Source organism: Protobothrops mucrosquamatus, unplaced genomic scaffold (genome assembly GCF_001527695.2).
Source record: "Protobothrops mucrosquamatus isolate PMUCROS unplaced genomic scaffold, P.Mucros_1.0 scaffold1329, whole genome shotgun sequence".
Lineage (NCBI taxonomy): Eukaryota > Metazoa > Chordata > Lepidosauria > Squamata > Viperidae > Protobothrops > Protobothrops mucrosquamatus.
Window position 1 is genome coordinate 163,714 of NW_015387528.1, and position 24,097 is coordinate 187,810.

The following is a 24,097-nucleotide window of genomic DNA, read 5'->3' on the forward strand; positions in this document are numbered from 1 at the left end:
TCTCTCTCCCTCCCTCCCTCTCCCTTCCTCTCTCTCCCTCCCTCTCTCTCCCTTCCTCTCTCTCTTTCTCTCCCTCCCTCTCTCCCTCCCTCCCTCTCTTCCTCTCTCTCTTTCTCTCCCCATTTCCCAGCTCTTTATCCTCTTTTTCTCGCCTTTTGGCATCAAAGGCTTCCCACTTCCTCCTCACCCTTTTTAGCTGCCCCAGACCCACACACCTCTTAACAAGGGATTTTAGGTTTTTTTTTTTCTTTTCCCCGAAGCTCCAGTGGGACATGCAAGACATCAGCTGCAACATGCTTTGGCAGCAAGTGCTACCCCTTGATCTTAGCCCAAAGGCTGAGCAGCTTTCAAGCTGAAGTCTTTCTCCCCAGCGCAATGTAGAGATCGCGGGCCTTGAACCAGCTCCTTTTGCTTGCCTGGTGATTTTAAAACCGAACCTCAGTCCTTTCCGTGGCTCTTTGGGAACCGCTGTCTTCTTCTGAGCCAGACCGATCTGAGACGGTTGCTGAAGTCCGCCCCGTCCAGGATTTTCGGAAGCAAAGCCGATGCTGGCACGTGAGAATCTTCTCCTTCTTTGCACCAATAAAAGCCAGTCCTTCCCAGTGACCAGCAGCACTGCCTGCTGGGACCATTTGCGGTCCAGGATAAACGATCTCCTTCCTCCTCCATCCTCATCTCTCCTGATTTCCTCGGAGCAGTGTGCCTGCTCTGGAGCTTCCCCTGTTTGCGCTCTTAAAACTTACAAAAGGTTTACATTGGAACTCTGCATGTTTTCATAATCCGGCAATGTTTGTGATCTTAGGGCCATCAGCCACTCAAGAGTGCAGCCCATAAATTGGGTGGCATAAATAAACAGAGAAGAGACAGCCGAAAGCCACTTCATCCTGGGAAGCTGCAGATTACAGCCGGCCTCCTCAAACACGGCGGCGGCCCTTTCTAATTGTTTTTGGACTTTGACGGTCCATAATTCTCAGCCAGCCTGACCTTTAATTGACAGGGACTCGCTGAGGCTCAGGGCCCCCGCAGAAAGCCACTTTGGGAAGAAAAGCTGGGTGATCTTCTTTGTCCTCCAGACTTCCAGACAGCTTTTTCCAACAGCCAGAAACGCCTTTTTTGTTGGCGCTTTGGCTTCAGCGACCCGATAACATTGCAATGTAAGGCCTATAGTCAAATGGGCTCTGTAGGATGAGAACAAAGGCCTAGCCGGTTCGCGGCTTGCCTCCTGTAAGTGCTCGGCTGCGTCTTCTCCAACCGCCCACAAGCTGGATGTAATTGAGACGGTCCCTCGGTGTCATTTGACTGCTCCCCAGAGTCTGGCAATCAGAGGAATATTGCCTCTTGAATAGGGAGAGTCAGCCCATCAGTTGCTTGGCTGATTATCGGAGCGTCCCTTTTATCTTGGGAATGGTGCATTTCCAAGGATCTGTGAGACCGACGGGAGAGTCGCAGGCAGAAAGGGAGATGGCATCGGGAGAGTTGAGTCCCTTCTCGGCACTCAAGTTGTCTCCCGTTACTCAATCCTTCAAGGGCAAAATGGGAATAAACAGAACCCGACGCTGGGGCCTTCCCGTCGCGTCCATATTAGCCTGTCTGCCAGCCTTTCGCGAGCTGGTTCTGACAACCAACCTGTGGATAGTGTTTACCAAGTGAAGGGCCTCTAATGTTGGGAAAGTGCTGGAGATAAAGTCAATTGAGTCTTGACCACCTCCTGTCGGGATCTCAGTGGGCGGTATCTGGGAACGGATAAGACATCCCGAGTTGGTTGGCCGCAAAGGAAGATGAGAATGTTGTCACCCTTGTTTTGATACACCACAACTTGTTTAAAGCTGCAAAGAGCATTGCTGGAGGAGAGCAGCGGAGCCTCCGGGTCACACACCCCTTCTTCCCACCGGGGCCGGTTAGATGCCGCTGGGAATTTTGCTAAAAAGGTTCGGGTTTTGCTTTTAAAAAAAATTTTTTTAGGAAAAACTCATTGCTTTTTCCAAGCTGACACTCGGTTGTTGTCATCTACGTTCCACTTAGACAACTTTGTTAATAACCATGGATAGACATACCCAGATTCAGAATGCATCCGGGACAAGTAATTAAGCAACTCAATTGGGACTGGAATGAAGAATACGTGTTTGTATACACGCTTTTTCACACGCACTCGTTCACGCTGTCAATCAGAATGTCTTTCGGGCTACTTTGTCCACAACTTTTATAAGGCTTAATTTTTTTTTTCCCCTGTGGTTCCTTTTGCCCTCCTTCTCCCCCGCCTTTGCTTTCGTCCCCACCTCGCTGCTTTTTTGGGGGGGGGGGGAAAGGGTCTCTTTGCTGCCAGCCTCCCCCACAAGCTTCTGGTGCCTTTGGCATATTGGTAACCGACCTCACTTCCAGGAAAATGACTTTTTCTTCATATTAGGCCAAGGCGGGAGCGCGGAGACATTTATGAAACTTTGTTTAATGTACTGAAAAGCCATCGGCTAGAACATTTAGGAAATTGATTTTCCTGGCATTGATGAACTCTTTTTATTTTACCCCAGTATTAATTACTTTTTCTTTAAAAAAAAAAACAAATTAATTTAAGTGTCGTAAAACTGAACAAAGTGAGCCAAACGTCAGCCGGTCGTGTTTGCTCCTTCTCTCCCGTTCCCCGCCCGGCTGTGGCTGGCAACGCGGAAGGGAAGGGAAGGAAGAAAGGAATAATATATCCCTTCGGGTGTCACATTTTCTCTCTTTTCTGTCACTTCCTCCAGGGGAGGCGTCATCGCTGCGAGACTACGCCGCTACCACCATGAGCGAGTTCCTCGGCATGTTTGGCTACGATGACCAGAATATGCGGGATGAGCTGGCTCGGAAGATCAGCTTTGAGAAGCTGAATGCTCCTACCTCAGAGACCACCAACCCAGCCACGGTGGCTCCCTCCCTTGCCGGCGAGGATGCCATGAGCAAGAGGGCTCGCTTTTCCAAATACGAGGAATACATACGCAAGTTGAAGGCTGGCGAGCAGGTCCCGTGGCCAATTCATCCAGTTAAGACGGAGGAGCTGACCAGTAAGCTCAGCAAAGAGGCCCCCATGGCCTTGGGCCAAGCTCTCCGGTTGCCGGCCCCCGAAACGTCACTCCTGCCGGAGACGAAAGCCACCATTTTGCCTCTGCCTTCGTCCAGCAGCTCCCAGATGCAAGGGCTGATGTCGCGGGCCTCCAAGTACGATTTCTTCATCCAGAAACTGAAGACAGGGGAGAGTCTCCGGCCACAGAACGGGAACACCTACAAGAAGACGTCCAAGTACGACTTGGAGAACGTCAAATATTTGCATCTTTTCAAGCCCGGGGAAGGCAGCCCGGACATGGGAGGAGCCATCGCCTTCAAGACGGGCAAAGTCGGTCGTCCATCCAAGTACGATGTCAGGAACATCCCGAAGATTACCCCGGTCAAAGCGCCAGCTCCTAGCCTGGGCCCCAACCCTATGGCCAGCACTCCCAGCAGCACCCCAGTAGCTGGCCCGGAGCAACCCGCCTCTCTGCCCTTCAGCACTCCAGAATACCTTAAATCCACTTTCTCCAAGACGGACTCCATCACGACTGGGACAGTTTCCACTGTTAAGTAAGTCGATCCCCGTTCGCGGCTGCGGTCCCCAACCTTTCCACCCTAGCGGCCCGGCCCAGCGCAAGGGGGTGTGCATGTGAGTGGCAGGCGCGTATACGCCACTCACCCAATTGGAGATTTTGAGCATGAGCAGAGGGTGCTTGCACTTGCGCGCAAAGCTCCACGTGCGCGAGTGGCGGGCACTTGCACCTGCGCAGGAAGCTCGGAGAGCGCTTGCAAAGTTCCACGCGGGAGAGCAGAGGGTGCTTGTGCTTGCGCGCGGAGCTCCACTCAACGCGAACAGAGGGTGCTCGCCTGCGGAGCTCCGTCGGCGTGAATGGAGCTTCGCGCGTGAGCACCCTCCGCTTGTACGAGCGGAGCTTCGCGGGCATGCACTTGCCCAGCACTTGTGCGGCCCGGTTTCAAACAGGCCGCGGCCCGGTAGTGGGCTATGGCCCGGGGGTTGGGGACCCCTGGTTTAAGGGACATGGAAAAGAGCAATGCTGCCAGGCTTGCAGCCTTCTCCAGCATGGCCTTCTCCACGGGTGCAGGGCTGAGAAAAACCAGGTTGGCTGAAGCCGTTGCAGTCCTGCACATCTGCTGGGATGGAGACCCTGCAGATGTGCTCTAGGAAAGCCTCCCGTGTCCTCCTTTGGCTCCCAAGGGTGACAGGGAAGATGGTAGTAGAAGATGTTGAAAGATAGATGAAAGAACTTCACGGATGAGAAAGTTAAGGTGACTAAGTAATAGCTCTGGGATCAAATACGATATGACACGAGACATAATACAGGTAACTCTTGACTTACCGCACTTCGTTTGGCGGCTGTTCAAAAACTACAACGGCCTTGAAAAAAAGTGATTTGGGACCTTTTTTCCCACTTACGACCGTGGTCACGTGATCAGAATTCAGACGCTTGGCAACCGACTCGTATTTATGACCGTTGCCGTGTCCCTGTGGGTCACAACATCCCCTTTTGCGACCTTCCGGTGAGCAAATTCAACGGGGGGAAGCCGGATTCACTTAACAGCCGGGCTACTAACTTATCTGCTGCAGTGTTTCGCTTAACGACGGTGGCAAGAAAGGTCGTAAAAGTGGGACAAAACACCGTCTTGCTTAGCCACAGAAATTTCGGGCCCAGCTGTGGTCCCAAGCCGAGGATTTACCTGTATTAGTCGCAGAGGGATAAAAACAGGCCGAGAGGACCGAGACAAAAACGGTCTTTCGCCGAGTTCGATTTGGCTACAATGAGTAGTAAAACGTGAGCCTTTGGGCCGGATCCAGCCGGGCTCCTCTGAGGATCTTAGGCCAGGTTGGGTGGCCTGAGGTAAATCAGCGAGGATTTCTTTTGGGGGATCCTCCCAGAAATGGGAGTTGCGGGAATCGAGGTCCTGCCGTGGAAAGACCACTGGAGAGACCTTTTGAGCTTGGTCCTGGTTCTAGTTTCAACTCTTTGGGCTTAGTAGATAATGGGTGGTCCTCAACTTACAACGGTTCATTTAGTGACCGTTCAACGTTATGACGGCCCCGAAAAGAAGTGACGTGGGAGCGTTTTTCACAGTTAACAACCTTGGCAACCGCCCCAGGATCAGGTGATTGAAATTCAGACGCTCCTCGTATTTATGACCGTTTCTGTGTCCCGAGGTCACCTGATCCCTCTTTTGCGACCGTCTGACAAGCGAAGGCAAGCCAGACTCACTTAACAACCGGGTTACTAACTTATCCCCTGCAGTGATTCGCTTAACAGCGGGGGCAAGGAAGGTCGTAAAACGGGGCGACGCAAAACTCACTTAACAAACGTCTCACTTTAAACCACAAGAGATTTGGGGGGCTCAGTTGTCGCCGTAAGTCGAGGACTATCTGTACTCGGAAAACCCCCTGCTCTTTAGTTCTCAGGGATCGATGCCCCCGTTTTTGCCCGGGATGCAAGTGGCTGGATCATGGTTTCCAGGGCTTACGCAAGGAAATTCCAGGGAGTCCAAAGTCTGCTCGCCCCACATCCCGTCCTTAATGATAGCAACTGTTCTGTTTCCTGATTTATTTTGCTTCTCTGATAATTCCATGCTTTGGGGAGGGAGGGAGGGAGGGAGGGAGGGGTGGGGAGAGGGAAAGTGCTGGCCGAAGGGAATAAAAACAAAGGCCAGCTAAAATCATGAAAATCGGAGCTCCAGCAACGTCGAAGAAAACACCCAAGCGGGATGCATTACCACCAGCCGAGCAGGTGCCCGCTCTGTTGCGTGGCCGTTTCGGATTCTCTGTCACCGATTCCTTGGTGGGCTGGAGTGGGACTTGGCTTGAATCCAGGCCGTTGAGACAGTCATTTCATCGCCAAACCAGCTGTGAGGCACCCAGATCTTTTAAATCACCCGTCTCAGACAAGAGCATGTCAAGGGCGGCCAGATGTGAGGCTGTCAGCCTCTGAAATGCTTGGTTTTTAGGAGTCTGTGTCCCTCAGTACAACTTCTCTTCTCTTCTCTTCTCTTCTCTTCTCTTCTCTTCTCTTCTCTTCTCTTCTCTTCTCTTCTCTTCTCTCAATGCAACCAAGTCATTCTAATCCTTGATCTTCTCTTCTCTTCCCTTCCCTATTCTTCTCTTCTCTCATCTTCTCTCATCTCCTCTCCTTTCATTCTTTTCCTCTCCTCTCCTGTCTTGTCCATTCCTCTCCTCTCCATTCCTCTCCTCTCCTTTCATTCTTTCATTCTCCTTTCATTCTTTTCCTCTCCTCTCCTTTCATTCTTTCATTCTCCTTTCATTCTTTTCCTCTCCTCTCCTTTCATTCTTTCATTCTTTTCCTCTCCTCTCCTCTCTTCTCCATTCCTCTCCTTTCATTCTTTCATTCTCCTTTCATTCTTTTCCTCTCCTATCCTTTCATTCTTTCATTCTCCTTTCATTCTTCTCCTCTCCTCTCCTCTCCTTTCATTCTTTTCCTCTCCTCTCTTCTCTTCTCCATTCCTCTCCTTTCATTCTTTCATTCTCCTTTCATTCTTTTCCTCTCCTCTCCTCTCCTTTCATTCTTTCATTCTTTTCCTCTCCTCTCCTCTCTTCTCCATTCCTCTCCTTTCATTCTTTCATTCTCCTTTCATTCTTTTCCTCTCCTCTCCTCTCATTCTTTCATTCTCCTTTCATTCTTTTCCTCTCCTCTCTTCTCCTTTTCTCTCCATTCCTCTCCTCTCCTTTCATTCTTTCATTCTCTTTTCATTCTTTTCCTCTCCTCTCTTCTCCTTTTCTCTCCATTCCTCTCCTCTCCTCTCATTCTTTTATCCTCCTTTCATTCTTTTCCTCTCCTCTCATCTCCATTCCTCTCCTCTCTTCTCCTCTCCTCCCTTCCCCTTTCTCCCTTCTCCCCTCTTTTTCTCACACACACACAGAGTTCAGGTAAAATTGGGGCGGGTGGGTAGAGCGAAAGACATCACCGTGATTTTGGGTGTGGCTTACCTCTGGGCCATCACTTCATAAGAATCCTTGCAAGGACTAAGCCAAGAATTCTGGACTTTAAGGAGCGTTCAGTGTGAGATATTTCCTTATTTACCTTGTGTCTTAACGCCCAACAGCCAACGCAGGCAGCGGATTAAAAAAAAAAAAAAAGAGGGACGATTAGGCAAAGAGGGAGGCCACAGCCCCACTTGGACTAAGTGAGCGTTAATGGGGGGGGGGGAATCCTACTTTTTCTTCCGCTTGCAAATGGGCCACGAAGGAAGCTGCAGGCTGGACATCCTGGTCCAGTTGGGCATAGAAAAGGCCAAAGGATGGAGGGATCCTTGGCATCTCCAGCTTCAAAAAGATCAAAAATCTTGGGAAATGCTCCCCCCTGCCTGCCTGTCCTCCTGGAAAACTCCATCCAGGTTTGGTGGCTGATCTGGTGCAGATTTTCTCGGCTTGCATGCAGGGATAAGGTGCCGTTTTTATAAGCCTGGAGACAAAGGACTTGTTGGTGAACTGGGGTGAAATGTCCCTTAGCAAGCCAGTGATGAGGAAACGCAGGTCCTCCCCCTGAGCCATGTTTTTGGATGCAGTTTATTTTTTGGGGGGGGGAAACTGGGGGGGGGGGTTGGATGCATCTCCTGATACCGCCTGGTGCTAACCATCTCTGCCCTGTGTGTGCTTCTCATTAGGAATGGATTAACCACTGACAAACCAGCTGTCACCGAAGATGTAAATATTTACCAGAAATATATTGCCAGGTAGGCCGATGCCCCTTCCCTGGTCTGCCTTGGGGTGTGGGGAGAGGGTGGAGGGGGCTGCAACTGCCCGTCTTGGGGGCGGTGTAAGCCGCCGCTCAGGGTCCCTTCTCTCTGACGTCCACACTGGCTCCCCCACTGCTGTGACCGCCATCTTTCCTGCTCAGTCCCTCTCAATCAATCAGAGTAGAGCTGGAAGGGGCCTTGGAGGTCTTCCAGTCCAACCCCCTGCTCAGGCAGGAGACCCTAGACCGTCTCAATCAATCAATCAATCAATCAATCAATCAATCAGAGTAGAGCTGGAAGGGACTTTGGAGGTCTTCTAGTCCAACCCCCTGCTCAAGCAGGAGACCCTAGACCGTCTCAATCAATCAATCAATCAATCAATCAATCAATCAATCAATCAGAGTAGAACTGGAAGGGACTTTGGAGGTCTTCTAGTCCAACCCCCTGCTCAAGCAGGAGACCCTAGACCGTCTCAATCAATCAATCAATCAATCAATCAATCAATCAATCAATCAATCAGAGTAGAGCTGGAAGGGGCCTTGAAGGTCTTCTAGTCCAACCCCCTGCTCAAGCAGGAGACCCTAGACCATTTCACTCAGTCACTCACTCGCTCAATCAATTAGAATATATCTGGAAGGGACCTTGGAGGTCTTCTAGACCAAGGGTAGGCGACCCAAAACACTTACTTGGACCCGCTTCCCACCGAAAACAAAACACTGGGAGCCGCAAAACCGTTTTGATATCTAAAATGAAGATAACACTGCATATATCCTTATTTACCTTTATTATAGGTGTGTGTATGTATGTGTATATATATATATATATATGTATATGTATAATGTATATGTGTGTATGTGTGTGTGTATATATGTGTGTGTGTATATATGTGTGTGTGTATATATATATATATATATATATATATATATATATATATATATATATATGTATATATATAATAAAGGTATATATATATAATAAAGGTAAAAAAGGATATATGCAGTGTTATCTTCATTTTAGATATCAAAAGGGTCTCTGTCTCTCCCTCCCTCTCTCCCTCTCTCTTTCTGCTCTTAGTCTGCCAGTCTCTCTTTCCCTTTCTCTCTTTCTCTCTCTTTCTCTCTTCCCTCCTTCTCTCCCATCTTCTGCTCACCTGGCCAGCTGGCTTCAAGCTGTTCTCCAACCAGCTGGGGGGGAGGCGACCTGGGCTCTTTTATGACTCCTGGACTTCAACTCCCAGAATTCCTGAGCCAGCATGGCTGGGCTAGCTAGCTCCTCCCCTTCCTGCTTCCTGCAGAGACGCAGCCGAGGGAGGAGCCACGCCCAGTAAGCTTTTCACCTCGTGGGAGGAGGCCGTGAGTCCCCTCTCTTTTTTACTTACTTACTTACTTACTTACTTACTTACTTACTTACTTACTTACTTACTTACTTACTTACTTACTTACTTACACACACACACACACACACACACACACACACACAGAGAGAGAGAGAGAGAGAAATAATAATAATAAAGTTGGAAGGGACCTAAGAGGTCTTCTAGTCCAACCCCCTATACCATTTCAGACGCAAGGGCCTCTCTCTGTCTCTGTCTCTCTCTGCAAATGGCGGAGGAGGCTGGGAGCCGCAGGGGAAGGCTCAAAGAGCCACATGTGGCTCCGGAGCCGCAGGCTGCCAAGCAGGAGACAGGTTTTGACCATTTTTGACCATTTTAAGGCATGTGGACTTCAACTCCCAGAATTCCACAGCCTGTGGAATTCTGGGAGTTGAAGTCCACATGCCTTAAAATGGTCAAGGTTGAGAAACACTGGGCTAGAAGCTTCTCATCAGAAGAAACTTTGCCTAAATTAATCTGCACAGATTCCATTCTAGATGGAAGTCACCTGGTGGTGCCCCTTCCAACAGGTTTCTCTCCTCCCAGCCAAGTTTCACCGCAGGCAAAGGGCCTGAGCTGAGTTTGCCACCCCACCCCACCCCCCCAAATTAGTCAGATCAGGGTACACCCCTTTATTTCAGTCAGGGACTTAAGTTGATATAATATATATACTATTATAAATAAATAAATAAATTGCCTTATTGCAATCAAATTTTTCTTCTCCAATTCTGCTGGTTCACTACCCAAAATTTGCCCCTTTCATGCCTAGCTCTCCATAGGAACGTTATCCTGAGCCACTGTTGCATTCACTGAGACACTGTGGCATTCATTGGGAATTTGGGCCACCGGTTTAGGAACTTCTGGCTGGGACTGGGAGGTTTCATAAGTCTCCCCATCGTAATTCAGTTTGGTGGTAATAATAATAATAATAATAATAATAATAATAATAATAATAATAATAATAATAATAATAATAATAATAATAATAATAAAGTTGGAAGGGACCTTGGAGGTCCTCTAGTCCAACCCCCTGCTCAGGCAGGAAACCCTATACCATTTCAGACAAATGGCTGTCCAGTCTCTTCTTAAAAACTTCCAGTGATGGAGCATTCACAACTTCTGGAGGCAGGTTGTTCCACTGGTTAATTGTTCTCACTGTCAGGAAATTCCTCCTTAGTTCCAGGTTGCTTCTCTCCTTGGTTAGTTTCCATCCGTGGCTTCTTGTCCTGCCTTCTTCAGGCGTTTTGGAGAATAGCTTGACTCCCTCTTCTTTGGGGCAGCCCCTGAGATACTGGAAGACTGCTATCCTGTCCCCCCTTGTCCTTCTCTTCATGAAACTAGACAGACCCAATTCCAGCATCTTTTCATCTGAATAATTTAAAGCCAAAATCAGAATGGCGTCGTTCTTAGGGGAAAAAAACCATCTGCTTTCCATACATGGCATGGTGTGTTTTGTGACTCAAAATGATATGACACACACACACACACACACACCCACACACCAGATCTATTTGCAAGGGACAAATTGGGATAACAGCACACAATATACCAGCCTCCTCCATGTTCTACCCCTTCAGGTGGGTTGCACTCCCACCAGTTCCCATCATCCCCAGCCAGAAAGGTGGAGGCAATAAAGGGGGGCAGCCTAACCCCTGGATGAGGGTGCCCGGATTGAGGAAGGCCGGCTCGCTGGGCAGATCGTTCTCCTGTTTCCAAATTGCCCTTCAGCTCCCTGAAAACCCATCTCCAGCTGTAAATGATTTAACAGCACATTTAACCAGACATTATCCAAGCAGGTAGCCACAATGAGGGTGGTCTAAGCAAAGTAATCAGGTGTTTAATTTCTCCTTCCCTCTCTCTCTCTCTCTCTCTTTTCCTCCTTGCCTCCCTCTTTTAAGATCAGAATTGATTCTAAGCCACATCGGTAATTTTTGCCTTGCTGCATCTGAAGGGCAACTCCGATGCATGTCCCCGTGTGCGTGTGTACACACACACACACACACCCTGAGACTTTCTTCTGCTCATTGTTTTCCCTGCCCGAAGTCCTTCCCCTTGGGGCCCTTAAATCAGACAGTGGGGCCGGCTTGATTAGCAGTCATAAGCTCATTATTTTAAGCCGTCTCTCGCACAAGACAAGGGTTTGTCCTTTGCCAGCTGCAAAAGCATCTCTCTTTTTTTCCCCTTTCTCTCTCTCTCTCTCTCTTTCTCTCTTTCCCTTTCTCTCTCTCTTTCTCTCTCTCTATTTCCCTCTCTCTCTCTCTCTTTCTTTCTCTTTTTCTCTCTTTCCCTTTCTCTCTCTTTCTCTCTCTTTCCCTCTCTTTCTTTCTCTCTTTCTTTTTCTTTCCCTCTCTCTTTCTTTCTCTCTTTCTTTTTCTCTTTCCCTTTCTCTCTCTTTCCCTTTCTCTTTCTCTCTCTTTCCCTCTCTCTCTCTTTCCCCCCCTCTCTCTCCCTTTCTCTCTTTCTCTCTCTATTTCTTTATTTTTCTCTCTTTCCCTTTCTCTTTCTCTCTCTCTCTCTCTCTCTCTCTCTCTCTTTCCCTTTCTCTTTCCCTCTCTCTCTCTCTTTCCCTTTCTCTCTCTTTTCCCCTTTCCCTCTCTCTCTCTCTGCTTCCAGGAGAACTGCATTCCTGGAGATTAGCAACTCCGGCTAGGGGTTGAAAGTCAAAGGAGAGAGAGAGAAAAAAGGTCTCTTGGGCCAAGGTCTCCCCAGGCCAGGCCAGGCCCGGGACAGTATCAGTTTTGCCAGTGACACCGATCCTGTTCCGCCTGCCCTGCCTTGGCTTCCCCGCTTCCAGACCCCTTTGATTTAGCCCCTCACCGCGAAACCATCTGAAGCGTAACACGTGTGGGAACCGTCTGGAGGAATCATGGAGCATCCGGGGAGATCGCCAGAGTTGCTTCCATGACCCCCCCCCCCGCTTACCTTTCGTGGCCTGGCCGTCTCCTGGCAGCCAGGACCCTAACCCATCTTGTCCAGCCCCTGTCAGTTCATCTAATACACCCGTGTGCCCTGTGTGTCCCGTGCAGAGAGGGGATTGCGTTATATCTGCGGAGCACAACGTGCTTAACAGGCGAAAGCCAGCGGCGGAAGAAATTGCCTTGATTGACTCGTTTAGCTTCTTCGAGATTTAGAGGAAGACTCTTAACTTTTTCCTCTTGCTCCGTATTTACATTTCTTCTCTTTTTTTTCCCCTCCCTCCCTTGGACTCCTTATTTATTATTATTGGTGCCCGAGCAGATGGTTCTGCTGAGGATCTTGCTTAAATATTTATTTACACGAGCTTTTTCTACCCATCACTTGTAATTGGGGGTGGTTTGGTACTGGCTGGGTTTCCCACACACACACACACACACACACACACACACACCACCCCAGCCACGCACATCATCATCGTTACAGCGTAATGAGCGTGTAAACAGTTGCTAAGCAGGCTGGCTTTCTGTATTTATTATTTTTATTAGTATTTATTTATCCGGAGGTTAACTAGGGAATGAAATAAAACGTGGGGTTTTGCACGGCAGTGTGTGTGTGTGTGTGTGTTGTTGAGCGTGCTCCGGATAACGTCCCCATTTGAACGCTCGCATATTTCAGTCAGAAGCAAGGAGAGGTGATAACCCAGCTCTTGTTGTGCTTTTAAGTTTTCGTTTTCTGCTGTTGCCTTGTTGTTCTCTCTCTCTGGATTGTGAGCTGATCAGATTATCTGATGCCGCAGGATGATCGCACAACCTTTGCGGAAGAGGTGGGCGGGGGGGGGGGCGTATGGAGGAATACACCCCATCTCCGTTCTGCTTTTGGATTTTTGATTTGAAGAACTGTAGCATCTGTGAATTCCTGAGAATTCTCCATCAGATGTTCCTAGCTTTCCCCGCAAGATTTTATACATACATCCTTGGAAAGGATCCATGTATATAGGTTTTCTAAGTTTACCTAGAGAGCAAAAGGTCCTAAAAAGACTGTTCAGAGGCATGGATGTGGTCTCAGAAAAAATGACTTTGGGGTTTCCGTCGAGTGCCTGCAAAAAGGCGAGTCCCTTCCTAATATATATATTTGCCTTGTAATTTGAGACAGATACCTGCATTGGGATTGGCAGGAAATATGCCGAAGGAACAGTTCTCTGATTATTTTTTTTCCTATGGCGTTCTAAAGAGACACACTCTGTTTGCATAATTCCTAAAATTCTATTTGAAGAGCTGGTTTGCAGTGGGAAATCCAAGGGAAGGGACAGCTGCGTGCCGAATTACTCTCAGCGAAGTGTGCTTGATCTTGACAGGATCATGGCCACGAATGCAGTCAAGAGTTTAGATGTAGAAGCGTAAAATGAGAAAATATGATGGATTAGGGGAAAAAAAGGGGAACCCCTTGCACGATGCTAAATCCTGCTCTTGTATTAAGTGAGAAAATGGAATTTAAGTAAGGTCTCTCTCTCTCTCTCTCTCCTTTCTTTCTTTCTCTTCTCTCCCTTTCCCTCTCTTCTTTCTTTCTCTTTTCCCTCTCTTCTTTCTCTCTCTTTCTTTCTCTTCTCTCTCTCTCTCTCCTTTCTCTCCTTTCTTTCTCTTCTCTCCCTTTCTCTCTCTTCTTTCTTTCTCTTTTCCCTCTCTTCTTTCTCTCTCTTTCTTTCTCTTCTCTCTCTCTCTCTGCTTTCTCTCCTTTCTTTCTTTCTTTCTTTCTTTCTTTCTTTCTTTCTTTCTTTCTTTCTTTCTCTCTCTCTCTCTCTTTCTCTCTCTCCAAGTTACGTCAAGCCCACAGCATATAATGAATGATTTTAATATTTAGTTGCTTCGTTGGTTAGATGAATCAATTAAGCATCTTTCTGATCTACTAAAAATCTGGCCCCAATTAAATAGGCCACAGATTTTTTTCCCAACATTAATTATGTGGGTGAGCCCTTCTGAAGAAGGGGTAAAAGGGCAGCTCACCACTTGGTTATCAGAGGCCAATGAGCTTTTCTGGGTGAAAACCACGAGTCACGGCGCGGCTGCATTAATAAATAATGCTTGTGTTTTTTTAAAAAAAATAAAAATAGAAAAAAATTGTTGCCGTGGCATCAATATCTATCAATATTTCTTGATTTTAAATGTCTACTTCCTACTCAGGACAGGAAGAGTTTAGAAATAAATCCATTGGCCTTTGCAGAATCGGGCGCGTATTCTGTCCTTCCTCTTATTTACTTATTTAACAGTTTGCATGCTGCTCCTCTGAATATTGCCAATAGCAGTTTTTATAGCAAGGCTCAAAAGAAACAAAACTTCAGAACCTTTTTTTTAAAAAAAATCCATCAAACACCTCTGATTATAGCTGGTAGCATTGAAAACCAGCTTATGGCTGATTAGCCTGGCCTTTGGGGCCTCCGATGATGAGAGGCAATCGGAGTTATATGCCTGGTGTAATATAGCAATAGCTTTAATTCTCTGTCTGTAGGAAACTTGATTTTTTAAAAAATACACAATAACACAACAGAGTAACAGTTGGAAAGGACCTTTTCCTGCCCCTGCTCAGGCAGAAAACCCTATGCCATTTCAGACAAATGGCTGTCCAGTCTCTTCTTAAAACCTCCAGTGATGGAGGACCCACAATTTCTAGAGGCAAGTCATTCCACTGGTTAATTGTTCTGACTGTCAGGAAATTTCTCCTTAATTCCAGGTTGCTTCTCCCCTTGACTAGTCTCCATCTGTTGCTTCTTGTCTTTCCTTCTGATACTTTGGAGAATAGCTTGACTCCCTCTTCTTTGGGGCAGCCCCTGAGATACTGGAAGACTGCTATCATGTCCCCTTCTCATCCTTCTCTTCATTAAACTAGACCAGGGGTAGGCAACCTTGGCTCTTTTATGACTCGTGGACTTCAACTCCCAGAATTCCTGAGCCGGCATGGCTCAGCTTGGAAACCTCTCCCTTTCCCCCCAGCATGGCTGGCTCAGGAATTCTGGGAGTTGAAGTCCACGAGTCATAAGGGGGCCATAGTTCCCTCATGCTGGCTGGCTCAGGAATTCTGGGAGTTGAAGTCCACGAGTCATGAGGGGGCCATAATTCCCCCATGCTGGCTCAGGAATTCTGGGAGTTGAAGTCCACGAGTCATGAGGGGGCCATAGTTCCCCCATGCTGGCTCAGGAATTCTGGGAGTTGAAGTCCACCAGTCATAAAAGGGCCAAGGTTGCCTACCCCTGAACTAGACAGACCCAATTCCAGCAACCGTTCTTGGTATGTTTTTTAGCCTCCAGCCCCCTAATCATTTTTGTCGCTCTGCTTGTACTCTTTCTAAAGTCTCAACATCTTTTTTATAACGGGGCCACCAAAACTGGATGCCGTCTATTAATTCGAGGGGCCTCAGCTGGTGGACCCACCGGCCTTTCTGATAATGGGGCAGGTTTGGTTTTTCTTTCTTCTTTGGTGGGTGGTGCAGTTCCTTGTCGTTCCCCCCCAAGACCAGGGAAGGATCCAATGCTGAAAAACATGGATTCAGTACGAAAGATGGTTCCTTAATTTGCTCTTGAGCAGGGGTCTTCAAACTTAGCCCTTTTATGACTGGTAGGATTTCAACTCCCAGAATTCCTCAGTCGGCCATTTTGATGAAACTGAGGGCTGGGATCCTGACCAGGGGTCTTCCAACTTGGCCCTTTCATGACTGGTGGAATTCAACTCCCAGAATTCCTCAGTCAGCCATTTTGATGAAACTGCGGGCTGGGATCCAGACTAGGGGTCTTCAAACTTGGCCCTTTCATGACTCGTGGACTTCAACTCCCAGAATTCCTTAGCCAGGCATGCTGGCTGAGGAATTCTGGGAGTTGAAGTCCACGAGTCATGAAAGGGCCAAGTTTGAAGACCCCTCCTCTTGAGGATCAAAGAAGCGGCAGTCCTGGAAACAGACAATGAGAACACCATGCACCATAATCCTATTTATCCCAATTTGGTAGGTTCTCTGTATCAACCCTGTGTGGGAAATGGCCCCTGTATATGCCTCATGGCTGGCTGAGGAATGCTGGGAGTTGAAGTCCTTAAGTCTTAAAGTTGCCAAGTTTGGAGAGCCCGGCTATATAGGAAGAAGATCTTCTTGGTCCCTGGCATCGTCCAGTGGTGGGATTCAGCCGGTTCGAACCACTTCGGCAGAACCGGTAGCTAATTTTTTTGTTGGCCAGGCCCAGAGTGGACTTCCGGAAGTGGCATCCACGCAGAGAACCGGTGGTTCTCCTATTTGAATCCCATCACTGGTGTCGTCCCATCTCGCTTCTGCAAAATGGCGCCCGCCCCTGGTCTTGCAGGGGAAGCAGCGTCCTGAATGCCGCGGGCGCGGCAACAAGCCGGGGGCTTTGCATTGATGAAAATACGGGTGGAAGGGGGTGGCGGGGTTGGGGGGGCCAGCAGGTGTGCGCCCCTTCTGCAGATGGCGTCAGCAAGCATGTGGAAGGCTTGGCTTTCCAAAGCTCAGCAGATGCTGCCCTTTAAAAATTAATCGCTTGAACTGTTTCAAGTGTCAGGCAAAGCCAAGGGGGGAGAGAGAGAGAGAGAGAGAGAGGTAGCCCTTTAGGAATCTATTAACTGGGGAAGGGGGGTGGGGGGGAGATTCCCTAACCCCCCTCCAGAACTGGAAGCCTGCCCCCCTCTCCCGCGCGCCAGCTTTGCCCTTGATGTGACACAGCCGAGCATCGCTGTCTCCACTCTGCCAAATGGGAGGGGGAGGAGAGGGGAGGGTAAAAGGTGGGAAGCATGGGACCCGCGTGGCCCCCGGGATGCCGAGGCCCCCCTGCCCACCTCCGAATTCTCCCGCACGGTCTAGGGTTTCCTGCCTGAGCAGGGGGGTTGGACTAGAAGACCTCCAGGGCCCCTTCCAACTCTTTTATTCTGTTCTGTTCTGTTCTCCCTTGCTTCTCTTTTTCATTTCTTGCTACAGGTTGCTCTCTCTTTCTTGTTTCTTGTCTTGCCTTCTGGTGCTTTGGAAAATAAGTTGACCCCCCTCTTCTTTGTGGCAGCCCCTCAAATATTGCAACACTGCTATCATGTCTCACAGACACACACACACACACACACACCAGTCCTGCTTTTCTCTAGACTGGCCATACCCAATTCCTGCAACCGTTCTTCATGGGTTTTAGTCTCCAGGCCTTTAATCACCCTAGTTGCTCTTCTCTGCACTTTCCCCCCCCCCTCAAAGTCTCAACATCTCTTTTGTAATTGTGGTGACCAAAACCGGATGCAGCGTTCCAGGTGTGACCTTACTAAGGCTTTATAAAGTGGTACTACTAATACCCCGCCTGATTTTGATTCTGTGCCCCTGTTTATACAACCCAGGATTGCATTAGCATTTTTGGCTGCTGCCGCACACGGCTGGCTCACGTTTAAAGGACTCCAAGGTCCCTCTCCCAGTTGCTGTTTTTGATCCAGGTTTCGCCTAATCTGTACTTAATCCCTCTGGTCCACAAGGAGGAGAGGAAAGGGGAGATGCTCTCTGCAACCTCCTGGCACAGGAACGCCAGCCCTGCAGAGTGGGACCAATTGCCATTTCGGGTCATTTTCAAGAGGCCAGCTCATGTCCAGGGGTCAAACCTGCTTTGAAATGGACAGACGTCTAAACAGAGAGGATGGTGTGTGTGTGTGTGTGTGTGTGTGTGATTTTATCATTTTATTTCTGACCCACGTAACCACCTCTCTTTCGTCTTCTTCTTCTTCCTATTCCCAGGTTTTCCGGAAGCCAGCACTGTGGACACATTCACTGCGCATACCAATACCGCGAGCATTATCACTGCCTTGATCCAGAATGCAACTACCAGGTAGAAAATACACAGTAAAACCCAGAGGCTTGGGAACCCAGCCCTGAACGTGGGAGAGGGAAAAAATAAAATAAAATAAAAAGCTTCAGGACTAGTGAATCCAATCTAGTGGCCCTAACATCCAGTGCAGTCATTTGCCCACCGTAGCAGGAGTGTTGCACAAGGCTGGCATTCCCTGGTCCAGAGTTTCCCTGGGGGAAGTTGCCAAAGAAAGGTTTTTTTTTAATTCCTGGGGATTTTTTTTGCACGTGGGAAAACTCTTCAAGAAGGTGGGCTTCAGCCAGAGGTGATGAGTCTTCTTCACTTGGACCCTGTGGGCCCTTTCAAAGCCCCCAGGGCAAATTAGCTTCTCACTAACGCAGTGGTTCTCAACCTTTTTAATGCCGCGACCCCAACCGGTCGTAAGTCGAGGACTAAACCAGTCATAAGTCGAGGACTAAACCAGTCGTAAGTCGAGGACTACCCAACCGGTCATAAGTCGAGGACTTTCCCTGCCCGGGAGCGCCGCGCATGCGTGGTTCCGCCCCCTGTGCCGGCCGAGGCGTAGCTGGCAAGCGGCAGAGACAGAGCAGGCCGACCACCAGCTGGCCCAGCTCAAGGGAGGTAAGGCACCCGCCAGAAAAGGGGAAAAAAATGGACAAAAAAAATGGCGGACAGCCTTGCTTGGCGACCCCCGTGAAATGGTCGATCGACCCCAAATGGGGTCCCGACCCACAGGTTGAGAACCACTGCACTAACGGCTTCAGAGCATTCCTGCCCTCCTTGATTTCAAAATATTTTTGCCGGGCGACTGCAAGGGACGTTCTCGGGGCGCAATGCAGATCAGGAGGACATAAAAACGGGGAGCTTAATTCGAGGCAGAGAGCTGCACGGAGGGAAAAAGCCATCCAAGGTGGTTTGTGGACTCTTCTCATTAAAAACAGCTTGTTGGTACCGCTCCAGATATTCTTGATGGACTTCTGGCGTGTAATTGTCACACAGCGCCTACAAACGCTCCCGTTGTAAGCCTTCCTGCCCCCCCCAAGGAACGACCCTCTTTAAATACGAAAAGGCAGGGTAATGGAGACGGATGGAAGGAGCGTGTGGGGGGGTTCCTCCTTCATTTTGGCCTCTCCTCCCAACGGGGTGATGTTAATCCCGCTCCGGTCAAAGGTGTTTTGAGTAGCCCCTCCGGGGCAGAGAACCCCAGGTGACCTTCAGTAGCTCCTGGCCACGGGGGATTAAGGAAGGTGGGAGAGAAGCAGGAAGTGGAGGAAGGGACTCTAAGTTGGAAGGGCTGGGAGAGGTGCCAGGACCCAGTCGTCAAGCCGGCTCCACCGGGTCACGTGCTGCCTGTCTTCACCCCGCGCTCAGGGTTGACTGTGACTCTGCCATTTTTTTGTAGTCAGGCCCCTGTCCTCCCCCCTCTCTGCACCGGTCAATTAGGGCTTGTGGTGGCGTGGTTGACGGGATTCCCAGGAATAGCTGCCTTGGGTTTCTTCCCTGTCGTTCTCCTGGATTGGAGGCACACCTCCCATTGCAGCTGGGATGCTGGCTCTGTTTCCCCCTGCTTGGTAGGCTGGGGGTTTCTGTGGGTGGATGGTGGTGAGGATGTGGGCAGTGGGAATCCAGCAACGGGTTGAGGAGGGGGTGGGTCCCCAAAGCACCTGAAGGCAGGACAAGAAGCAACGGATGGAAACCCAGCCAGGAGAGAAGCAACCTGGAACTAAGGAGGAATTTCCTGACAGTCAGAAGAATAGAATAGAATAGAATAGAATAGAATAGAATAGAATAGAATAGAATAGAATAGAATAGAATAGAATAATAAGGAATAGAATAGAATAGTATAGAATATAGAATAGAACTATGAATAGAATAGAATGGAAAATGAATAGAATAGAATAGACTATGGAATGGAATGGAATAGAATAGAATATAATAAAGATGGAATAGAATAGAATAGAATAAAGATGGAATAGAATAGAATAAAGATGGAATGGAATAAAATAATAATAGAATAGAGTAGAATAGAATAAAGATGGAATGGAATGGAATAGAATAGAATAAAGATGGAATAGAATAATAATAGAATAGAATGTAGAATAGAACTGAATAGAATAGAATGGAAAATGAATAGAATAGACTAGACTATGGAATGGAATGGAATAGAATAGAATAGAATAGAATAGAATAGAATAGAATAGAATAGAATAGAAGGAATGCAGAATAGAACAGAACAGAACAATTAATCAGCAGAACGGCTTTTGCCTACAGAAGTTGTGGGTGCTCCATCACTGGAGGTTCTTAAGAAGAGACTGGGCAACCATTTGTCTGAAATGGTATAGGGTTTCCTGCCTGAGCAGGGGTTGGACTAGAAGACCTCCAAGGTCCCTTCCAACTGTGTTATTTGTGTGTCTCTGAGGAAGGAGCCCTTAAGGAAGAGAGAGCTGGGTGTGTGTGTGTGAAGAAATGTCCCTGCTTTAGAAAAGATTGCCTGACACCCCCCCCCCCAGGAGAGTGTAAAGCTTGGCAGTGATTTTTGGCTGGCTCTAGAGCAGGACTATCCAATCTTGCAACCTCAAGACTCGTGGACTTCAACTCCCAGAATTCCCCAGCCAGCCAAGCTTGGTTGATTTTAAGCCAAGTCTTAAAAAGTTGCCAAAGTTGACTATCCTCCGCTCTAGAGACTCCGGAATAAGCGGCTGTATATTAGCGGTGTGTGTGGCGACAGAATCCCAGGGAAATTGCTCCTCGGAGCTTCTTTGCCGCTCCTGGGTATATTGCAAAGTTTAATCAAAGCAATAGAGCCAGATGGAGATTTATTCCTCCATTCCAAGAGAGAAAGGTTTGAGGAGGGTGTGTGTGTGTGTGCAATTCCCCATCTGGATACGGAGGGAATCCTGCTCAGGAGATCCGCCTCTATCCCAGCAGCTGGATTCACCCGAGGGGTCTCTCTGCTTGTGTTGGAATGGAATATGGAATTGAATAGTACAGAACAGAACAGAATATAGAATAGAATAGAATAGAATAGAATAGAATAGAATAGAATAGAATAGAATAGAATAGAATATGGAATGGAATGGAATGGAATAGAATAGAATAGAATAGAATAGAATAGAATAGAATAGAATAGAATAGAATAGAATAGAATATGGAATGGAACGGAACGGAACGGAACAGAACAGAATATAGAAGGGAATGGAATAGAATATGGAATGGAATAGAATAGAATAGAAAATAGAATGGAACAATAGAATAGAATAGAATAGAATAGAATAGAATAGAATAGAATAGAATAGAATAGAATATAGAATGAAATAGAATAGAATAGAATGAAAGAATAGAACAGAACAGAACAGAACAATATAGAATAGAATAGAATAGAATAGAATATAGAAGGGAATGGAATAGAATATGGAATGGAATAGAATAGAATAGAATAGAAAATAGAATGGAACAATAGAATAGAATAGAATATAGAATGAAATAGAATAGAATAGAACATAGAATAGAATAGAATAGAATAGAATAGAATAGAATAGAATAGAATAGAATAGAATAGAATAGAATAGAATAGAATAGAATTCGTGGTCAATTTGGGGAGGAGAGAATCTGGGCTTCCCTTGAGGGGGAAGCCCACACCCAAACACTCAATGGCCACCTGTTTCTGCAGGCTCAGTGATCTTGGCCGTCCTTTTAACCAGACCTTGCCTTTACTTTCAAAAGAGAATGAACTCAAGGCTCCTGAATTCACGCACCTGTCCCATAAGTTAAGTTGGTCCAGGAAAGTAACCAGGTTTGCTGCCCTGGCTCATGCCACCCAAAAAAAAAGCCGGGCTGGATTTAAGCCATCCAGGTTTCGCACGCTGCACAGCACCGCATGGGCTAAGCATGTTACGCAAAGGCAGCCCTGCTTTGGCAAGGGCTTCTTTTCAGCCCACGTCCGAATTACGTCCCCGTGTTCGGTGTTTCCCGTATTTTCCCTCTGTCGCGAAAGCCTGGCTGGGATGCCTTCGCCTTTCCGCGCCTGGGACGGACATCCTTCCCTCACCTTCTCCTGCTTCTCCCTCTCGCCCTCAGAGGTTCACCAGTAAGCAGGACGTGATCCGGCATTACAACATGCACAAGAAACGGGATAACTCCCTCCAGCACGGCTTCATGCGGTTCAGCCCCCTGGACGACTGCAGCGTCTACTATCACGGCTGCCACCTCAACGGGAAAAGCACACACTATCACTGCATGCAGGTAACCCACCCACCCACCCACCCACCCCCCGGCCCACCTTCGCCGGGCTGGGAAGACAAGGATCAGGATGGCCAATGAATTCCCCACCCTCCACTCAAAACGAGCCTTGCGACGGGAGAATAATCCTAGAGGGTCCCCTTTTCTGCAACATGGCCGGGATGAGTTGGGGTTTTTTTTTGGAAGGGATAACCGGTGGGTTTTTCCTTTTGAGTCCCCCCCCAGGCCCCTCCTGGGAGGATGGCCCTCCGGTGTTTCTAAGCAGGAGGCCTCCTCCTCCGCTCGCTCCGAGTGGCTTTGCTCTCCGTTGAGCGTGGTGACCTTGCGGTGCAGATTTCGCTGCTCTTTCACTCGCTTTGTGCCTGGCCGCTGAGCCAATCCAATATTAATAGCAGCCCAGTTTCAAACGGAAGATCAGAGGGAGAAACTACAGCCTCTCCACTAGGGAGGAAGCGTGCGAGATGGGAAGTTTGGCTGGGTTCAACCTGGAGCAGAGACTTTGAATCCTTTCAAATCCTTCCCGGGCTGGCGGCTTTTAGAAGCAACCTAGAACTAAGGAGAAACTTCCTGACCGTGAGAACGATTAACCAGTGGAACAACCTGCCTCCAGAAGTTGTGAATGCTCCAACACTGGAGGTTTTGAAGAAGAGACTGGACAGCCACTTGTCTGAAATGGTGTAGGGTTTCCTGCCTGAGCAGGGGGTTCCAACTTTATTATTATTACTATTACTATTACTCCTTTGAGATCCAAGTTAGTTTGGTCTTTGCATCTGCCGGCATCCACTCCAGCCCCTGCAGCCCACCGGACTGCAGGGAGTCCTCGGCTTAGCCACTGCAAAATTTCCGTTGTTAAGCGAGACCTTCGTCCAGCGAGTTTGACCCCACCGTTTTACGGCCTTCCTTCCCCCGGTTGTTAAGTGGATCACTGCAGTTGACCAGTTAGTAAACCGGTTGGGAAGTGAACCTGGTTTCCTGCCGGCCAGAAGGTTGCAAAAGGGCATCACGTGAACGGTCGTAAGTGGGAATCAGTTGCCAAGCATCTGCCAGGCAAAGGTCGCAACTCTGAAAAACGGTCCTAAGGCACATTTTCCGGCGCCGTTGTGACTTTGAGCTGTCGCTAAACGAACAGTTGTTGTCGTCTACTCGTACGCTGGGTGGATTCTGAGGTGTCCAGGACACGCCAGGCTGCCCTTCCCTTGAAGGGAATGGGTGAGGACCGGCAACCGGCACCTCTGGATGGAAAGAATTTTTTAGAAAAGGGGACCAACATGAAAACCTTCGTTGGAAGCCAACGTCCACGTTAAGGGGAAGAAGAAAGAACAAAAAAGGTGTCACAACGTTGTAAATTCCCCCCCAGGAGAGCAAAACTCTTCAAACAGCAGCCTTTGCCCCCCACAAGCCTGGCTGGGAAGGCCCTTCCCCTTTTTATGTCCATAATTGGCCTGGACAAAAGGCAGTTAGTTGTTTATACCAAGGGGACATTTTTCCCCCCACTTTACCACAATCGGCCCTTCTCGCAAATTGTTCACCGGGAGGTGTTTCTTTTTCTTTTTCTTTTTTTGTTTAATTTCTTCTTTTAACACCACTCTGGGTCTGTCTTTTTTCAAGGTGTCAGTGGGGAAAAGAGGCCCGGGTTAGATTTGGAAGTAGCTTCGGAATAGCTCCCTCCCTTCGCCCCCCACCCACCCCTTCCCTCCCTCCCTCCCTCCCCCATCCTGCACACTTTCTGGGTGTTTGTCAGATTGCTTTTCTCTCAACCCAAGGTGAACTTGTGTGTGTGTGTGTGTGTGTTTTGGTTTGCTTCACTTCTGAGATGGTGCAGGCATTGGCAACGGACGCTCTCAGAGGGCACCCCGGCGGCGTTGACAGATTCTGCTGGAATTTTACTCAATATGGCCAGTTTCCCCCTGGCTGGGCCGAGGTGGGGAGAGAGAGATTCTGCATTCTGCATTCCTTCTCTCTGCACACGGAGGGACGTGAAGCAAAGCCGGTCC

General features: G+C 48.4%; 1 protein-coding gene across 1 annotated transcript in view; it reads left to right on the forward strand.

The window, feature by feature from the left end:
- Nucleotides 1-24,097, forward strand: part of CASZ1 (castor zinc finger 1) — a 44,224-nt gene that overhangs the window by 7,967 nt on the left and 12,160 nt on the right. The window contains exons 3-6 of the mRNA XM_015821426.2: nt 2,744-3,588; nt 7,681-7,749; nt 17,792-17,882; nt 21,942-22,106. Of these exons, the coding sequence (XP_015676912.1) occupies nt 2,744-3,588; nt 7,681-7,749; nt 17,792-17,882; nt 21,942-22,106 (1,170 nt within the window). The remainder of the gene's footprint in view (nt 1-2,743; nt 3,589-7,680; nt 7,750-17,791; nt 17,883-21,941; nt 22,107-24,097) is intronic.